Consider the following 18913-nt stretch of genomic DNA (forward strand, 5'->3'; position numbering starts at 1 on the left):
TCTATGTTTCTACATTTCTATGTGTCCTTGAAATATTTCCTCTGCCCACCTGGGGCTTGCTTACATAGAAACATAGGAACATAGAAAAATAGGTGCAGGAGTAGACCATTCGGCTCTTCGAGCCTGCACCACCATTCAATAAGATCATGGCTGATCATTCACCTCAGTACCCCTTTCCTGCTTTCTCTCCATATCCCTTGATACCTTTAGTTGCAAGGGCCATATCTAACTCCCTCTTGAAAATATCCAATGAACTGGCATCAACAACTCTCTGCGGTAGGGAATTCCAGAGGTTAACAACTCTGAGTGAAGAAGTTTCTCCTCATCTCAGTCCTAAATGGCTTACCCCTTATCCTTAGACTATGTCCCCTGGTTCTGGACTTCCCCAACATCAGGAACATTCTTCCTGCATCTAACCTGTCCAGTCCCGTCAGAATTTTATATGTTTCTATGAGATCCTCTCTCATCCTTCTAAACTCCAGTGAATACGGGCCTAGTCGATTCAGTCTCTCCTCATATGTCGGTCCTGCCATTCCGGGAATCAGTCTGCTGAACCTTCACTGCACTCCCTCAATAGCAAGAACGTCCTTCCTCAGATTAGGAGACCAAAACTGAACACAATATTCCAGGTGAGGCCTCACTAAGGCCCTGTACAACTGCAGTATGACTTCCCTGCTCCTATACTCAAATCCCCTAGCTATGAAGGCCAACATACCATTTGTCTTCTTCACTGCCTGCTGTACCTGCATGCCCATTTTCAATGACTGATGTATCATGACATGTAGGAGTTCCAAGTAGAGCGCTTGCTTTGGGTGTCTTGTATCCGGCATGTGGACAATGTGGCCCGCCCAATGGAGCTGGTCGAGTGTAGTTAATGATTCGATGCTGGGGATGTTGGCCTGATCGAGAACACTGACATCGGTGCATCTGTCCTCCCAGGGGATTTGCAGCATCTTGCGGAGGCATCATTGGTGGTATTCTCCAGTGATTTGAGGTGTCTACTGTATATGGTCTACATCTCTGAGCCATACAGGAGGGCTGGTATCGCTACAGCCCTGTAGACTATAAGCTTGCTGCCAGATTTGAGGGCCTGATCTTCGAACATTCTCTTCCTCAGGTCACCGAAGGCTGTGCTGGCACACTGGAGGCGGTGTTGAACCTCATCATCGATGTCTGCCCTTGCTGCTGATATGCTTCCGAGGCATGGAAAGTGGTCTATGTTGTCCAAGGAACTTGATGATATAGGCGGGGGTGGGGAGGGGGGATGGGGGGCAGTGCTGTGTGACGGGGTCAGGTTGGTGGAGGACCTTTGTCTTACAGATATTTAGTGTAAGGCCCATGCTTTCGTATACCTCGGTGAAGATGTTGATGATGACTTGGAGTTCAGCCTCTGTATGTGCGCAGACACAAGCGTCGTCCGCGTACTGTAGTTCGACGGCAGAGGATGGGACGGTCTTGGATCTGGCTTGGAGGCGACGAAGGTTGAACAGGTTCCCACTGGTTCTATAGTTTAGTTCCACTCCAGCGGGGAGCTTGTTGATTGTGAGGTGGAGCATTGCAGCGAGGAAGATCGAGAAGAGGATCCTGACGCAGCTCGACTTGACCCCGGTTCGGACGATTGGGTCTATGGTGAATCTGTTGATCAGGATCATGGCTTGCATGCCATCGTGGAGCAGGCGGAGGATTAGGACAAACTGTTGGGGGCAGCCGAAACAGAGGAGGACGTTCCATCGTCCCTTGCAGTTAACAGTGTCAAATGCCTTTGTAAGATCAAAGAAGGCCGTGTACAAAGGTTGGTGCTGTTCCCTGCATTTCTCTTGCAGTTGTCGCGCCGTAAAGATCATGTCCGTTGTACCCTGTAGTTGATGGAATCCACACTGTGACTCCGGAAGGAGCTCCTCAGCCACAGGGAGAAGATGGTTGAGGAGGATTCTAGTGATGACTTCGGTGTAATTTTTGGCATAAGTCTCAGATCACACCGTTCCAGGAAATTGTGGGCCATTTTTAAATGTGAAATATAAATTGTGAAATTAGATTTTTATTTGTAGTTCAGTGAATATTTTAGTGAAATTTATGCTCAAGGCCAGGAATATTGGTGCTTTTGGAATGGAAAAGATTGCCATTTTTGACACTTAGGGCTAGATGCATCAAGCATGCTCTGTTCAGATACAGCATATGTGAAATCCATGGTAAAGCTCTTTCTACTCTGCCTCAGTACAGTACCTTAACCCTGAATTAGAAGGGAACATCCTGACAATAACAATATATTTTTTCCAATTCACACATAGCTTGTAACTACAGAGGAAAATTGCTCATTTTATTTCAATCAGTGCTAAATTATACTCAATTTTCTGCAAGTGACCTACAATTAGAATTCAGGCTACACCAGTCCAATTTAAGATCCTAATAGCTAACAGAGAAAGGAAATTCAATTCCATTCAGTTGCACTATATTCAAAATCAGGTTCCCCGGTGAAAGAACAACATTCAAAGTCATTACGCCAGCCAGTCTCAGATTATTTTTTTTTTTAATTCTGCTTTATTCAAAAAGACAATATCCTTATTTTGGACTTTGTAGATTAATAATTGCATTTAAAGTCCAAACAATGATCTTGATGTTAGTGAGCATTAGTGTAAAATAAAATACAAATATGTTTCACATTGTTCTAAACTATTTTAATGGTATATATTGGTATGTTCTACATTTTGAATTTCCAGTTTTACAAACATCACTAAAAATCCCATGTTTTCACATTTTATGAAAATATTAAACGAGTATCTCAGTTGCATAAAACCAGTACTGAAACGCATTCTTATTATTGCTGACAAAATCTGTTTCTCTAACTATCAAAACAATCTTTCAAAAACAGACTTTCAAAAATGTGTGCAAATTAAGTAGCAAACAATCCCACAAAGATAAGTAATATCCCTTGCTAAACTGCAGTCAAGACTGAGGAATAATTTACAGCAGTGATATAACAGGAAAAAAAAAATAGGTGACTAGAATAGTTATAACAAAGGAGTTACTCCAATATATTTGAAAATGTATGAACCAATATCAATGTCTATATGTACATACAAGGCTGCAACATTGTGAGGAATTATGCCCCTGTACAAGTGAAAAAAATAACGCTTTTTTTGTGTTGGACAATGGAAGGTAGTTAAATATTAAGGAAATCCATATGTATTACAGCACGCTTTGTGGTTAGATCAGAATGTGTGAATAGGATAAATGAACATGTGCAGCACAGCCCTCGAAAGGCATAATTCCAGCATTTTTTTAAACTATTATTTTAAAGACAAGCAGTCTTTCACCCTATGATGCGATGTGTTATTTTGTGAGAACATAAGAAATAGGAGCAGGAGTAGGCCATTTGGCACCTCGAGCCTGCTCCGCCATTTAATAAGATTATGGCTGCTCTGATCATGGACTCAGCTCCACTTCCCCGCCTACTCCCCATAACCCTTTATTCCCTTATCACTCAAAAATCTGTCTATCCCCGCCTTAAATATATTCAATGATCCAGCCTCCACAGTTCTCTGGGACAGAGAAATTCATAGATTTACAACCCACTGAGAAGAAATTCCTCCTTATCTCAGTTTTAAATGGGTGGCTCCTTATTCTGAGTCTATGCCCCCTAGTTTTAGTATCCCCCGCCGCCATCCACCGACTGGAAACATCCTCTCTGCATCCACCTTGTCGAGCCCCCTCATTATCTCATATGTTTCAATAAGATCACCTCTCTTCTGAACTCCAATGAGTATAGGCCCCAACTATTTACAATCTATATTAATGACTTGGAAGAAGGGACTGAGTGTAACGTAGCCAAGTTTGCTGACGATACAAAGATGGGAGGAAAAGCAATGTGTGAGGAGGACACAAAAAAAATCTGCAAAAGGACATAGGCAGGCTAAGTGAGTGGGCAGAAATTTAGCAGATGAAGTATAATGTTGGAAAGTGTGAGGTCATACACTTTGGCAAAAAAAAAATCAAAGAGCAAGTTGTTATTTAAATGGAGTAAGATTGCAAAGTGCTGCAGTACAACGGGACCTGGGGGTACTTGTGCATGAAACACCAAAAGGATAGTATGCAGGTACAGAAGTGATCAGAAAAGCCAATGGAATTTTGGCCTTTATTGCAATGGGGATGGAGTATAAAAGCAGGGAAGTCTTGCTACAGCTATACAGGGTATTGGTGAGGCCACACCTGGAATACTGCATGCAGTTTTGGTTTCCATATTTACAAAAGGATATACTTGCTTTGGAGGCAGTTCAGAGAAGGTTCACTAGGTTGATTCCGGAGATGAGGGGGTTGACTTATGAGGAAAGGTTGAGTAGATTGGGCCTCTACTTATTGAAATTCAGAAGAATTAGAGGTGATCTTATCAAAAAGCATAAGATTATGAGGGGGCTTGACAAGCTGGATGCAGAGAGGATGTTTCCACTGATGGGGAGACTAGAACTAGAGGGCATGAGCTTAAAATAAGGGGCCGCCCATTTAAAACTGAGATGAGGAGAAATTTCTTCTTTCACAGGGTTGCAAATCTGTGGAATTCGCTGCCTCAGAGAGCTGTGGAAGCTGGGACATTGAATAAATTTGAGAGAGAAATAGACAGTTTCTTAAACGATAAGGGGGTAAAGGGTTATGGGGAGCAGGCGGGGAAGTGGAGCTGAGTCCATGATCAGATCAGCCATGATCTTATTGAATGGCGGAGCAGGCTCGAGGGGCTGTAAGGCCCTCCTCCTGTTCCTATTTCTTATGTTCTTATGTTCTATCTTCATAAGTCAACCCCCTCATCTCTGGAATCAACCCAGTGAACCTTCTCTGAACCGCCTCCAGTGCAAATATATCCCTCCTTAAATAAGGAGACCAAAACTGTACGCAGTACACTAGGTGTGGCTTCACCAATACCATGTACAGTTGTAGCAGGACTTCTCTGCTTTTATACTCCATCCCCCTTGCAATAAAGGCCAATATTCCATTTGCCTTCCTGATCACTTGCTGTACCTGCATACTCACTTTTTGTGTTTCATGCACAAGGACCCCCAGGTCCCTCTGTACTGCAGCATTTTGTAATTTTTCTCCATTTAAATTACAATTTGCTTTTTTATTTTTCCTGCCAAAGTGGATAACCTCACACTTTTCCACATTATACTCCATTTGCCAAATTTTTGCCCACTCACTTAGCCTGTTTATATTCCTTTGCAGATTCTTTATGTCATCCTCCCAACTTGCTTTCTCGCCCATCTTTGTATCATCAGCAAACTTGGCTACATTACACTTAGTCCCTTCATCCAAGTCATTAATATAGATTATAAATAGTTGAGGCCCCAGCACTGATCCCTGTGGCACCCCACTAGTTACTATTTGCCAACCAGACAATGACCCATTTATCCTACTCTCTGTTTTCTGTTAGTTAGCCAATCATCTATCTATGCTAATATATTACCCCCAACCCTGTGAACTTTTATCTTGTGCAGTAACCTTTTATGTGGCACCTTATCGAATGCCTTCTGGAAATCCAAATATAACACATCCACTGGTTCCCCCTTATCCACCCTGCTCATTACATCCTCAAAGAATTCCAGCAAATTTGTCAAACCTGATTTTCCTTTCATAAAACCATGCTCCATCATGCTTTCCCCAATGTCCTGCTACTGCTTCTTTAATAATGGACTCCAGCATTTTCACATGACAAATGTTACACTAACTGATCTATAGTTTCCTGCTTTCTGTCTTTTTTTTAAATTTGTGGTTTCCCCCCCCCCCCCCCCAGTATCCAGGCAATTTTGGTAGATTACAACCAATGCATCCACTATCTCTGCAGCCATCTCTTTTAGGACCCTAGGATGCAAGCCATCAGGTCCATTATTTTAGTCGCATTATTTTACAGAGTACTATTACTTTAGTGATAGTGATTGTATTAAGTTCCTCCCTCCCTATTACCCCTTGGTTATCCACTATTGGGATGTTTTTAGTGTCTTCTACCGTGAAGACCAATACAAAATATTTGTTCAAAGTATCTGCCATTTCCCTGTTCCCCATTATTAATTCCACAGTCTCATCCTCCAAGGGACCAACATTTATTTTAACCACTCTATTCTTTTTTATGTACCTGTAGAAACTCTTATTATCTATTTTTATATTTCGTGCCAGTTTGCTTTCATAATCTATCTTCCCTCTCTATTTTTTTTTTTTAGTTGTTCTTTGCTGGCTTTTTAAAAAGTTTCCCAATCCTCTGACCTCCCACTAGTCTTGGCCACTTTGTATGCCCTTGTTTTCAATTTGATACCATCCCTTATTTCCTTAATTAGCCACAGATGGTTATCCCTTCTCTTACAGTCTTTCCTTCTCATTGGAATATATTTTTGTTGAGAATTATGAAATATCTCCTTAAATGTCTGCCACTGCTCATCAACCGTCCCACACTTTAATCTATTTTCCCTGTACACTTTAGCCAATTCTGCCTTCATACCTTTGTAGTCTCCTTTGTTTAAGCATAGGACACCGGTTTGAGATCCAACTTCCTCACCCTCCAACTGAATTTGAAACTCAACCATGCCATGGTCACTCATTCCTAGAGGATCCTTTACTCGGAGATTGTTTATTTATCCTGTCTTATTACACAGTACCAGATTTAAGATAACCTGCTCCCTGGTTGGTTCCGCAATGTAGGGAGTGCAGCGAAGGTTCACCAGACTGATTCCAGGGATGGCTGGACTGATATGAGGAGAAACTGGATCAACTGGGCCTTTATACACTGGAGTTTAGAAGGATGAGAGGGATCTCATAGAAACATAAAATTCTGACGGGACTGGACAGGTTAGATGCGGGAAGAATGTTCCTGATGTTGATAAGTCCAGAACCAGGGGACACAGTCTTAGGATAAGGGGTAGGCTATTTAGGACTGAGATGAGGAGAAACTTCTTCACTCAGAGAGTTGTTAACCTGTGGAATTCCCGGCCGCAGAGAATCGTTGATGTCAGTTCATTGGATATATTCAAGAGGGAGTTAGATGTGGCCCTTATGGCTAAAGGGATCAAGGGGTATGGAGAGAAAGCGGGAAAGGGGTACTGAGGTGAATGATCAGCCATGATCATATTGAATGGTGGTGCAGTCCCGAAGGGCTGAATGTCCTACTCCTGCACCTATTTTCTATGTTTCTATGTCTATGTACTGTTGAAGGAAACTATCCCGGATACACTCTATGAACTCTTCCTCGAGGCTACCCTGGCCAGATTGCTTTGTCCAATCAATATGGAGGTTAAAATCGCCCATGACTATTGACGTTCCTTTTTGACAAGCCTCCATTATTTCTTGATTTATACTCTGCCCAACAGTATAGCTACTGTTAGCGGGCCTATAGACTACGCCCACCAGTGACTTTTTCCCCTTATTATTCCTTATCTGCACCCAAACAGATTCAACATCTTGATCTTCTGAGCCAATATCATTTCTCACTAATGCACTGATCTTATCCTTTATTAACAAAGCTACCCCACCTCCTTTTCCTTTCTGTCTGTCCTTCTGAATTGCCAAATATCCCTGAATATTGAGTTCCCAGCCTTGGTCACCTTGTAATCACGTCTCTGTAATGGCTATCAGATCATACCCATTTGTATCTATTTGTGCCATCAACTCATCTATTTTGTTACGAATACTGCGTGCATTCAGATAAAGAGCTTTTAAATTTATTTTTTTAACCATTTTTTCCTGCTTTGACCCCACTTTCACGTTTATAGATTCTGTCCCTGCCTATCACGCTCTGGTTTTAATTTTCCACAGTGCTACCCTGCTCTATTGTCTTCTTCTTAGACTTTTTAAATTTCCGCTAACCTTAACCCTCCCCCCCCAACTAATTAATTTAAAGCCCTCTCCAAAGCCCTAGTTATTTGATTCGCCAGGACCCGAGTCCCAGGACGGTCTAAATGGATTGCATACTTGGACTGCCACAGAGCTATCTGTTCTGTAGCTTTCCCTTCCTTCGGTCACCATCACTTTTACATCATCGTAATTGATCTGTCACTTTTTTGGGCAATCTTCACTTAATGCTGCTTTTTGTAGTTTGAAATGTGGCTTTCTAGGAATTCATCACCCAATGAATAGCTTGACATTACTTTGGCAATCTTCTTACCTCTCCATAGTGTAAACAGTAAATGGGAAATGAGGTATAGTGACAGCAATGAGCAGCTCAAAAGTGTAGGAGATCGGTAGCAGGGGAACAGAAATACTCAAAGTATTGCTGTTTTATTAAAATTACATGGAGAAATAATTATAATCTTACAAAATAAGTTTAAACAAAAACCCAGCAGTAACTACACAACCGAAGCCACTCTTGGAAAAACTAACATTGTTTAATCAATTCATTGGCATGGTCATTTTAAAACATCAATTTTCTTGTATAAAACTATTTTCCTATGTGTTTCTATTTCCCTTAATGTTGGTTCACTGATCAGTTCTTTACCATTGCAGAAACTATTAAATTTGTCTATTTTTCAGTGCAAATAGTACAAGTCCCATTTTTTGTGCTTGCACCAACTCTGACACGTTGGTATGTACAATATTGTAAGTTTGATCTGCCTTTATGAGTTGTAAAGAAATCTGAATTTATTTCCCACAAAATAGCCACTCAGGTTTGTGACAAATCCTTAACAAAAAACAATAGCATCAAGTGCTTCTTTTGTATACACAAACATTAAATCAACGATGCCTTTACATAGTCCAGTTTGGGAAAAAGAATCTTGTGGACATGTACACTCTCGTTACTGTGCCAACTGCCACCTGCTGTTGCCCTTGTATTTGTGTAATTCCGAAAGGTTTCTCACTCTGAATGCCCCTAGCTTAGGTTTTGTTTATTATTGGCCCAGACCGACTTTCCTAACAATCACTGGTGTCGGAAAAAAACCAATTACTTTGGAAAGCAATCTAGAGGTTTGAGGATTTTAGTGTCAGGCTGAAATATTTAATTAATTAGTTATTGGACACAAACTTTATCCTTAGTTCGATGTGAACAGTATATAATTAGTTAACAAATGGATAAGATGGAAGTTTCTGACCAATAAAATCTTGCTTGCCTACATACAGGTAAAAAGAAAAACATTACTGTGTCAAGCTGATATGTTTTGCGTGTGTCCCAATACATTTTTGGACTGTGAGGCAGTTGCCAAAACAGTGCGTCATGATGTCAGGAAGTACGCATGTGAAGGGGGAGGGAAGGGAACTAGCGATAGCTTCCGTTTATGTATAAACAAGCTTTCTAGTCTTTTTAACCTGTAATCTCCTGAAAATATATTTGAATACATCGCAGAAATCCATTTGTGGCATGATAAGGATTTGATTTTTTTTTAAATAACCTGAATGGCAAAATAAAGGTTGCGGTGGATTATTTACTCTATTCCATGGTCAAGGCTGTTAAACTTACTAGTCACAAGACTTCCACATGTAAAATGTGTGACATTTAAAAAAAATGATAATTCCCACATTCAGGAAAACTGAAAAAAACCAATACTCCAGACTGGACATTGACGTATAACTGTGCTAGGAGTGAACTCCCCCATATCTTTGGTTTCTGCTTTCCAGCTTTTAAAAATAAATCACATCAACAGTGAATGCCATAAAGGAACTGATGGCAGAGTGGATCCTTGCACATTTAGGACCTGGATTCAAATCCTATCAGGACAGTTGGGGAAAAAGTTTCCTCTTGGTCAAGACTGTTATGGGCCAATGTGAAATTAGTTTGGTCAGTTTCAGCCCAACACCTAGTGGGTTCAGAAGCGTAGAACAGAATTCAACACAAACTGGCACCTTCACACAGAGGTCACAGAGATAACTTGTGTGGGAAATAGGAGGTGACCTGAATTTGCAATTACAGCACATTGCTGGAGCATAGTTCAAGGAATTGTACTCTATATCTGGTTATACTATGCCTGACATGGATGGGCTGTGATTGGGTGCCTATGTATCTCTTTTTTATTCTTTTTTGGGATGTCACTGGTAATGCCAGCATTTATTGGCCATCCTTAACCGAGTGGCTTTCGAAGCCACCAGAGGCTAGTTAAGAGTCAACTAGCCACATATAGACCAGACTGGGTAAGGACTGTGGGTTTCCCTCCTGTAAGGACATCAGTGAACCACTTGGGCTTTTACAACAAGCTGGCAGCTTCATGGTCACTTTTACTGATACCTGTTTTTCCTAAGTTGCTAATTTTTTTAATGGAGTGACTATTTGTCCTAACTCTCGTTTCTGCGCATGCACCTCCCACGCATGCTCAGAATCAAGAATTAGGACAAATAATCTCCAACACCGCAGCCCCCCCCCGCCGAGCACAATTTCCACTAAACCTTTGATGCGCATGCGTCCTTCAACCGCCACCCCAATGACCGATTTGGAACCGGAGTCGAACACCACATTGCCTCCACTGCCTCCGATCCATCAGCAGTCCCGAAGCCTCCGGTCAGGCAGCCAGGACCAGTTTCTTTCTCAGTAGCAGTTTGAGTGAAAAGTGCGGTCAGCAGGGAGAGAGAGAGAGAGAGAGAGAGAGAAGCGAGTCAGCAGGGAGAGAGAGAGAGAGAGAGAGAGAGAGAAGCGGGTCGGCAGGGATAGAGAGAGAGAGAGAGAGAGAGAGAGGGGGAGCGAGCAAGAGAGAGAGATCGAGAGAGGAGGAGAGAGGGGGGGGAAGAGAGAGCGAGAGGGGGGGAAGAGAGAGCGAGAGGGGGGAAAGAGAGAGCGAGAGGGGGGAAAGAGAGAGCGAGAGGGGGGAAAGAGAGAGCGAGAGGGGGGAAAGAGAGAGCGAGAGGGGGGGAAGAGAGAGCGAGAGGGGGGGAAGAGAGAGCGAGAGGGGGGAAGAGAGCGAGAGGGGGGAAGAGAGAGCGAGAGGGGGGAAGAGAGAGCGAGAGGGGGGAAGAGAGAGCGAGAGGGGGGAAGAGAGAGCGAGAGGGGGGAAGAGAGAGCGAGAGGGGGGAAGAGAGAGCGAGAGGGGGGAAGAGAGAGCGAGAGGGGGGAAGAGAGAGCGAGAGGGGGGGAAGAGAGAGCGAGAGGGGGGGAAGAGAGAGCGAGAGGGGGGGAAGAGAGAGCGAGAGGGGGGGAAGAGAGAGCGAGAGGGGGGAAGAGAGAGCGAGAGGGGGGAAGAGAGAGCGAGAGGGGGGAAGAGAGAGCGAGAGGGGGGAAGAGAGAGCGAGAGGGGGGAAGAGAGAGCGAGAGGGGGGAAGAGAGAGCGAGAGGGGGGAAGAGAGAGGGGGGGAAGAGAGAGAGAGAGAGAGAGAGAGAGGAGTGGAGCGACAGAGAGAGAGAGAAACGAGTCAGCAGGGAGAGAGAGAGAGAGAGGGGGAGCGAGCAAGAGAGAGGCAGAGAGAGGGGGAGAGAGATCGAGAGAGGGGGAGAGAGATCGAGATAGAGCAAGAGGGGGCGAGATAGAGCAAGAGGGGGGAAGAGAGAGCGAGAGGGGGGAAGAGAGCGCGAGAGGGGGGAAGAGAGCGCGAGAGGGGGGAAGAGAGCGCGATAGGGGGGAAGAGAGCGCGAGAGGGGGGGAAGAGAGCGCGAGAGGGTGGGAAGAGAGCGCGAGAGGGTGGGAAGAGAGAGCGCGAGAGGGGGGAAGAGGGAGCGAGAGGGGGGGGAAGAGAGAGCGAGAGGGGGGGAAGAGGGAGCGAGAGGGGGGGAAGAGGGAGCGAGAGGGGGGGAAGAGAGAGCGAGAGGGGGGGAAGAGAGAGCGAGAGGGGGGGAAGAGAGAGCGAGAGGGGGGGAAGAGAGAGCGAGGGGGGGAAGAGAGAGCGAGGGGGGGGAAGAGAGAGCGAGGGGGGGGAAGAGAGAGCGAGAGGGGGGAGGAGAGAGCGAGAGGGGGGAGGAGAGAGCGAGAGGGGGGAGGAGAGAGCGAGAGGGGGGAGGAGAGAGCGAGAGGGGGAAGGAGAGAGCGAGGGGAAGGAGAGAGCGAGAGGGGGGAAGAGAGAGGGGGGAGGGGTGGAGAGAGGGGGGAGGGGTGGAGAGAGGGGGGAGGGGTGGAGAGAGGGGGGAGGGGTGGAGAGAGGGGGGAGGGGTGGAGAGAGGGGGGAGGGGTGGAGAGAGGGGGGAGGGGTGGAGAGAGGGGGGAGGGGTGGAGAGAGGGGGGAGGGGTGGAGAGAGGGGGGAGGGGTGGAGAGAGGGGGGAGGGGTGGAGAGAGGGGGGAGGGGTGGAGAGAGGGGGGAGGGGTGGAGAGAGGGGGAGGGGTGGAGAGAGGGGGGGGGTTGGAGAGAGGGGGAGGGTTGGAGAGAGGGGGAGGGGTGGAGAGAGGGGGAGGGATGGAGAGAGGGGGAGGGATGGAGAGAGGGGGAGGGATGGAGAGAGGGGGAGGGATGGAGAGAGGGGGGAGGGGTGGAGAGAGGGGGGAGGGGTGGAGAGAGGGGGGAGAGGTGGAGAGAGGGGGGAAGGGTGGAAGCGAGAGGGGAAGGGTGGAAGCGAGAGAGGGAGGGGTGGAAGCGAGAGAGGGAGGGGTGGAAGCGAGAGGGGGAGCGGGAAAGCGAGAGGGGGAGCGGGAAAGCGAGAGGGGGAGCGGGAAAGCGAGAGGGGGAGCGGGAAAGCGAGAGGGGGAGCGGGAAAGCGAGAGGGGGAGCGGGAAAGCGAGAGGGGGAGCGGGAAAGCGAGAGGGGGAGCGGGAAAGCGAGAGGGGGAGCGGGGAAAGCGAGAGGGGGAGCGGGAAAGCGAGAGGGGGAGCGGGAAAGCGAGAGGGGGAGCGGGAAAGCGAGAGGGGGAGCGGGAAAGCGAGAGGGGGAGCGGGAAAGCGAGAGGGGGAGCGGGAAAGCGAGAGGGGGAGCGGGAAAGCGAGAGGGGGAGCGGGAAAGCGAGAGGGGGAGCGGGAAAGCGAGAGGGGGAGCGGGAAAGCGAGAGGGGGAGCGGGAAAGCGAGAGGGGGAGCGGGAAAGCGAGAGGGGGAGCGGGAAAGCGAGAGGGGGAGCGGGAAAGCGAGAGGGGGAGCGGGAACGCGAGAGGGGGAGCGGGAACGCGAGAGGGGGAGCGGGAACGCGAGAGGGGGAGCGGGAACGCGAGAGGGGGAGCGGGAACGCGAGAGGGGGAGCGGGAACGCGAGAGGGGGAGCGGGAAAGCGAGAGGGGGAGCGGGAAAGCGAGAGGGGGAGCGGGAAAGCGAGAGGGGGAGCGGGAAAGCGAGAGGGGGAAGAGGGAAGCGAGAGGGGGAAGAGAGAAGCGAGAGGGGGAAGAGGGAAGCGAGAGGGGGAAGAGGGAAGCGAGAGGGGGAAGAGGGAAGCGAGAGGGGGAAGAGGGAAGCGAGAGGGGGAAGAGGGAAGCGAGAGGGGGCGAGGGAAGCGAGAGGGGGAGGGTGAAGCAAGAGGGTGAGGGTGAAGCAAGAGGGTGAGGAAGAAACGAGAGGGGAGGGAGGAGCGAGAAGGGTGGTGAGAGGGAGAGAGGGAGGGATAGAGGGAGTTTGAGAGAAGGAGGGAGAAGCGAGAGGGGTGGTGAGAGGGAGAGAAGGAGGGAGAGAGGGAGGGAGAGCGAGAGGGGGAGGGGGAGCGAGAGGGGGAGGGGGAGGGGAGCGAGAGGGGGAGGCGGAGCGGGAAGCGATAGGGGAGCGAGAGGGGGAGGGGGAGCGAGAGGCGGAGGGTGAGCAAGAGGCGGAGGGTGAGCGAGAGGGCGAGGGTGAGCGAGAGGGCGAGGGTGAGCGAGAGGGGGAGGGGGAGGGGGAGTTGGTGAGAAGGAGGGAGAGAGAGGGAGGGTGAGAGATGGGGGGGAGAGAGAGGGAGGGCGAGCAAGAGAGAGAGAGAGAGAGGGAGAGGGAGAGAGAGGGGGAGAGAGGGGGAGGGAGTTGGAGGGAGAGAGCGAGAGGGGAGAAAGAAGGGAGAGAGAGGGATGTGAAAAGAGAGAGGGATGTGAAGAGGGAGAGAGGGTGAGAGGGCAGGAGAGAGAAGTGGGATGGCACGGAGAGAGAGAGAGAGAGAGAAACAGGTCGGCGGGGGGAAAGAGAGAGAGAAATGGATCGGCGGAGAGAGAGAGAGAGAGATGCGGGTTGGCCAGGAGCATACATTTCTCATTCAGTGCCAGTTTGAGTGAAGAGTCAAGCGGCAGTGTAACGTGCTCCATAAGTAGACAACAGGTAGAGAGAGAGAGAGCCTGGCAGGTGAGAGGTAGGGGCAGAAGAGAGAGAAAGACACGGGTGTGGGGGAAAGAGAGAGAGAGAGGGAGCCTGGGGGTGGGGGAAAGAGAGACACTCAGTTGGTGAGGGGGGCGGAATTGGATGGAAGAGGAAGAACTCAGGGAAGACGGGTCACGTTCTTCAAAACCCCTGGTCCGTGCAAGCTTGGTGCGGGTATTACAAGGGACATTGTTGGGGTGGTTAAAATCCAGAAGTCACGACACGGTCACTATTCACTTCATACCCAATAAACCTGTTAACAATCCGCACACAATGGGGTGGGGGAGTACTTGTGCTGGGGCAAGGGACTTCGGCTGTGGGAGGCAGCACAAATAAATGCATCCTTTTTTAAAAAAATAAACAGGATTCAAATTCTCAAGCGGGAGTTGAACTCACAATATTTATTAATTAGTCCAAGCATTTTGATTATTAGTTTAGTAACCTAACCACTACACTATCATAACTTTAACAGCTCTCCTTAACCAATAGGTAACAGTTTAACGGTTACTCATTACTTTAACATGACTAGTTTCCACAGCAGAGTTCTGAATTCTCTACCCACCTCTGGCTCAATGAGTTACAACAGGACAGCAGCTCTTCAGTGATGAAGTACTGTGAAAATGTAGTTCTATAAGCATCTTCACAGTAATCTTCATCTCCAGTGTTTGTCAGCAACAATTAATATTCAATGTTTCCAGGTGTTCACTCATACTATTAACAGCAATAATTAAACATTTATTTAAATTTTTAATGATGAATTTTCTTAATTGAATGAGTTTGAAACACTACCACCTCACACTGCCCTATCTTGGGCAACTATAGAGAAGAAAAAAATAAAGATTATTCCTCCTTCTTTAGATAAACTGAAGTCTGATTAAGGTTACAATTTTGAATTGTTGCCACAGTAGGGAAAGGGTTACAAGATATGCAGAATGATAGTTGTAAAAAATAGTGATTTTTAAAACAAAACTTGAAAGTCAAACAACTCAAGAGTGTTGCAGGCACAAGTTAAAAAAGACTTTGTCACAAACAAAAGATCAATAGACTACATAAGAACATAAGAAATAGGAACAGGAATAGGCCATACGGCCCCTCAAGCCTGCTCCGCCATTCAATAAGATCATGGCTGATCTGATCATGGACTCAGCTCCACTTCCCCTCCTGCTCCCCATAACCTCTTATCCCTTTATCGTTTAAGAAACTGTCTATTTCTGTCTTAAATTTATTCAATGTCCCAGCTTCCACAGCTCTCTGAGGCAGCGAATTCCACAGATTTACAACCCTCTGAGAGAAGAAATTTCTCCTCATCTCAGTTTTAAATGGGCGGCCCCTTATTCTAAGATCTAGATCTAGTCTCCCCCATCAGTGGAAACATCCTCTTTGCATCCACCTTGTCAAGCCCCCTCATAATCTTATATGTTTTGATAAGATCATCTCTCATTCTTCTGAATTCCAATGAGTAGAGGCCCAACCTACTCAACCTTTCCTCATGTCAACCCCCTCATTTCCAGAATGAACCTAGTGAACCTTCTCTGAACTGCCTCCAAAGCAATATATCCTTTCATAAATATGGAAACCAAAACTGCACGCAGTATTCCAGATGTGGCCTCACCATATTAGACGGTGCAATGTTGAATGGGCATCAGTGGACTAAAATTTAAGATCATTCCAACACAAAGCACATGACGCAGACAGATTTTTGAGGTTTTGACATTCCTCTTTCTTCCCCCCACCCCCAAGCCATCCACCAGACATTGTCGAGACACCAACCAGGCTACCCGTGCCCAGCAGGTCTCTGTCAATTGCACTCGGCGCTGGCCCTGGAGATTCAAATGACTACCCCACAACTATCCCATCCATTGTTCCTTGCCCTCCTTGGAGCTGTGTCTGGCCTATGTTTGGCACCCCTCCAGAGCAGTGCGACTGACCTTGATAACAGTGAGAAGAGGTTAAATCTGCATCCCATCATGCTGCGATACCATGCCACGGTGTACCAGTAATGTGATGCTATAGACCTTTAAGTACTTCATTTTTGTTCCTTCACCTACACTCCACCAGCTCGCATAGATGCACAGACAATAAAACGGTAAATTATATATTTTCAGTGCATAGTATCAATAACATTACGCACACACAAAATTCTACTGCACCTAACAGCCCAGAGAGATATGTCAACCACCGTAGCAGTTCGAAAGTGTCATTATAACCGCAAGGCTAGGTGCAAACCGAGCTCTAGAGAGAAGTGATGTGAGACCCTAGAAGAATCAGCCACGCAGCACCTGGGTTTGAGACTCCCCAGATTATAGCCACAATACAGTACAAAAAGTGGGTTTAAAAATGCACAGAGGGTTCCTTGAGCATCTTGGCATATTCTAAATTTACCAAGAGCTTATTAAATGTTTAGAGAATGCGGGCACTCTGCATAAGCGAACAAAACCCGTTTGTGCAGAGCTCTCTCCTGTTGGGGAGAATTCGAATTAGAGTCAGGTAGTATAAACAAGGTATTGCTTAGCGGGAACCTATGCCGTGGTCTCATACCAGTAGCTACAATATAAACACACACTGCACGCTGCATCATCGAGACCTCGAGATAGTGGTCACCTCCCGACAAGAGAAAAGTTGAAACAGTTTTATTCTCGAATAATTTCTAACGTGTTAATGTTCATGAAATCATCGTGTCACATAGACACCGCTCTATTTATGACATTGCTGAAAAGGCTCTCGTAATTCGCACAGTTTTTTGTAAAATAAATTCCAGACGGCATATCACATACACAAAACGTATTCCACAAGTTATCAGAAAACACATTAATTTTAAACATGAATCGGAATTACGTATTCGGTCCTGGAATGTCTGTGCATCTGTTCTTTTGCATAAGAGAGTGAACTGAGATTAAAGCACAACGCCCGGACTGTGTAAACCGTACCTAACGCACTAACACCAACCGAAACACGCGAAAAATTTCGCACAGTAGTGCGGAGGATAAAATCAGAGAAAGAGACAGTTATTTCCGAAGGCTGGCCTCAAAGCTCCTCTTGCTTATTTCGCATTGTCTGGCTCGGCGATACCAAAATCAGAAGCTTGGGAATTGCCCGTACATTCTTACTTTAAAACTACGAGCGCCAAGGCAAGCTGGTCACCACCGGGTCAGGTCAGTGGTACACAGCGTTCGTGCATTTACACTCATCTGTTGATCTTGTTAGCGGGCATATACATTCCCTAGAAATCTGGCAGATCCACAAATTTCAATAGCAACCTATTCACACGTCACTTCAAAAGCACCAGCAACCCCTGACAATTTTTTTAAAAACCCTTTGAAGAAAAAGAGAAACAATTACAACGATAACTAATACATTGACTGCTTCTTCCTCACCTTGAAGCTTCCACAATACGTACCTCAACCATTAAACAAGACATTTAACCATAGTGGCAGACTGGTGACCCTTGAATGCCTTGAAATCTCTGATTGGTGCGGATTGCTCATGAAGACTCGCGCTGCAGAATCCAGCAGCTGCATCCAGGATAGCAAAACACATACACACAGCAAAAATATTTTTAGAAAAACACCGAATTAATACAGCGGCAAGAAGCTCGGCCAGTGTCTCTTTCCTTTTTTTAAGCTTCCTTTTCTGTCAAGAGAAACAGCAAGCAGGCGCTGAAATAACGAAGCCCTGCCTCGGAGGACAGGACACACACACACCATGTGAGGTAGGTGTGGATGAGCAGGGAGGCGGGGGCAGTACAAGTACAAGCCCCAGCTCGCGGTCAGCCTGTCCGTCATTCGAGGAGGAGCGAGCGAGCGAGCGCGCGGGCTGGGCGTTCGGAACGCCGGCCGAATCTCGTGTCTCCGCGTTCTGTTGATGTTTCCTCCGCAACCATCCTCCCTGCTCTTCATTTGCTTAAGCTTTTGCGGACTCCCTTTTTGGTCACTTCTGACAAAAGATCATCGACCTCAAACGTTAACTCTTTTTTCTCTCTCTCTCTCCACAGATGCTGTCTGACCCGCTGAGCATTTCCAGCATTTTCTATTTTCATTTCCGATTTCCAGCATCCGCGGTATTTTGCTTTTGGCTTCATTTTAAGGAGCTAGAAACGAGAAGTGTGTCGCACCAGTTTAAAGGATATTCCAACTTCCCACCCACCAATATTTTGCTCGGGCATCTCCAGGACGGGTTTCACTCCACGTTATTCATCACTTGGGTTTGTAGAGTTTATTTGTTTAGGCTTCTTCAGACATTTTGTTTTTTGGTCAACCACTTACCAACATGTCTCCAGATATTTTTCTGCAGCCACCAAAGGAAGCTGTTTGTTTCTGTAAACAAGAGAGGGGAATATAAATACTTACATTCAGATAGTGGGGGTGGGACTAGCTGAAGTGCTCTTGCTGAGAGCCGGCTAGACGGCTGAATGACCTCCTTGTGTTGTAACCGTTCTAAGATTCTTTCACTACCACCGGCTGTCCTAAAGCGCTTTGCAGCCAATTAAGTACTTTTTGAAGTCTGTTGTAATGTAGAAAACGCAGCAGCCAAATTGCGCACAGCAAGCTCCCCACAAACAGTAATGTGATGATGAACAGATAATCTGTTTTTAGCGATGTACATTGAGGGATTCATATTGGCTAGGACACTGGGAATAACTTCCCTGCTCTTCGAAATAGTGCCAAGAGAGGGAGATATTTATATATTTTTTGTGACTTAAGAATATTTATCACTTTAAATGGTTTAAGCACTAAATAGATATTTTTCACTCAAATATATTACTCCATGAAGTTTTTTTTCCAGTTTTGAGACTTTTCCACC

The 18913-nt window shown here is 46.6% G+C and overlaps 1 protein-coding gene across 1 annotated transcript in view; it reads right to left on the reverse strand.

Moving 5' to 3' along the window:
* LOC139266885 (3',5'-cyclic-AMP phosphodiesterase 7B-like) overlaps nt 1-17782 on the reverse strand; it is a 258407-nt gene extending 240625 nt beyond the window's left edge. The window contains exon 1 of the mRNA XM_070884501.1: nt 17511-17782. Within this exon, the coding sequence (XP_070740602.1) occupies nt 17511-17531 (21 nt within the window). The 5' untranslated portion in view covers nt 17532-17782. The remainder of the gene's footprint in view (nt 1-17510) is intronic.
* Nucleotides 17783-18913: the final 1131 nt, after the last annotated feature.

This window comes from Pristiophorus japonicus, chromosome 7 (genome assembly GCF_044704955.1).
Source record: "Pristiophorus japonicus isolate sPriJap1 chromosome 7, sPriJap1.hap1, whole genome shotgun sequence".
Taxonomy (NCBI): Eukaryota; Metazoa; Chordata; class Chondrichthyes; family Pristiophoridae; genus Pristiophorus; species Pristiophorus japonicus.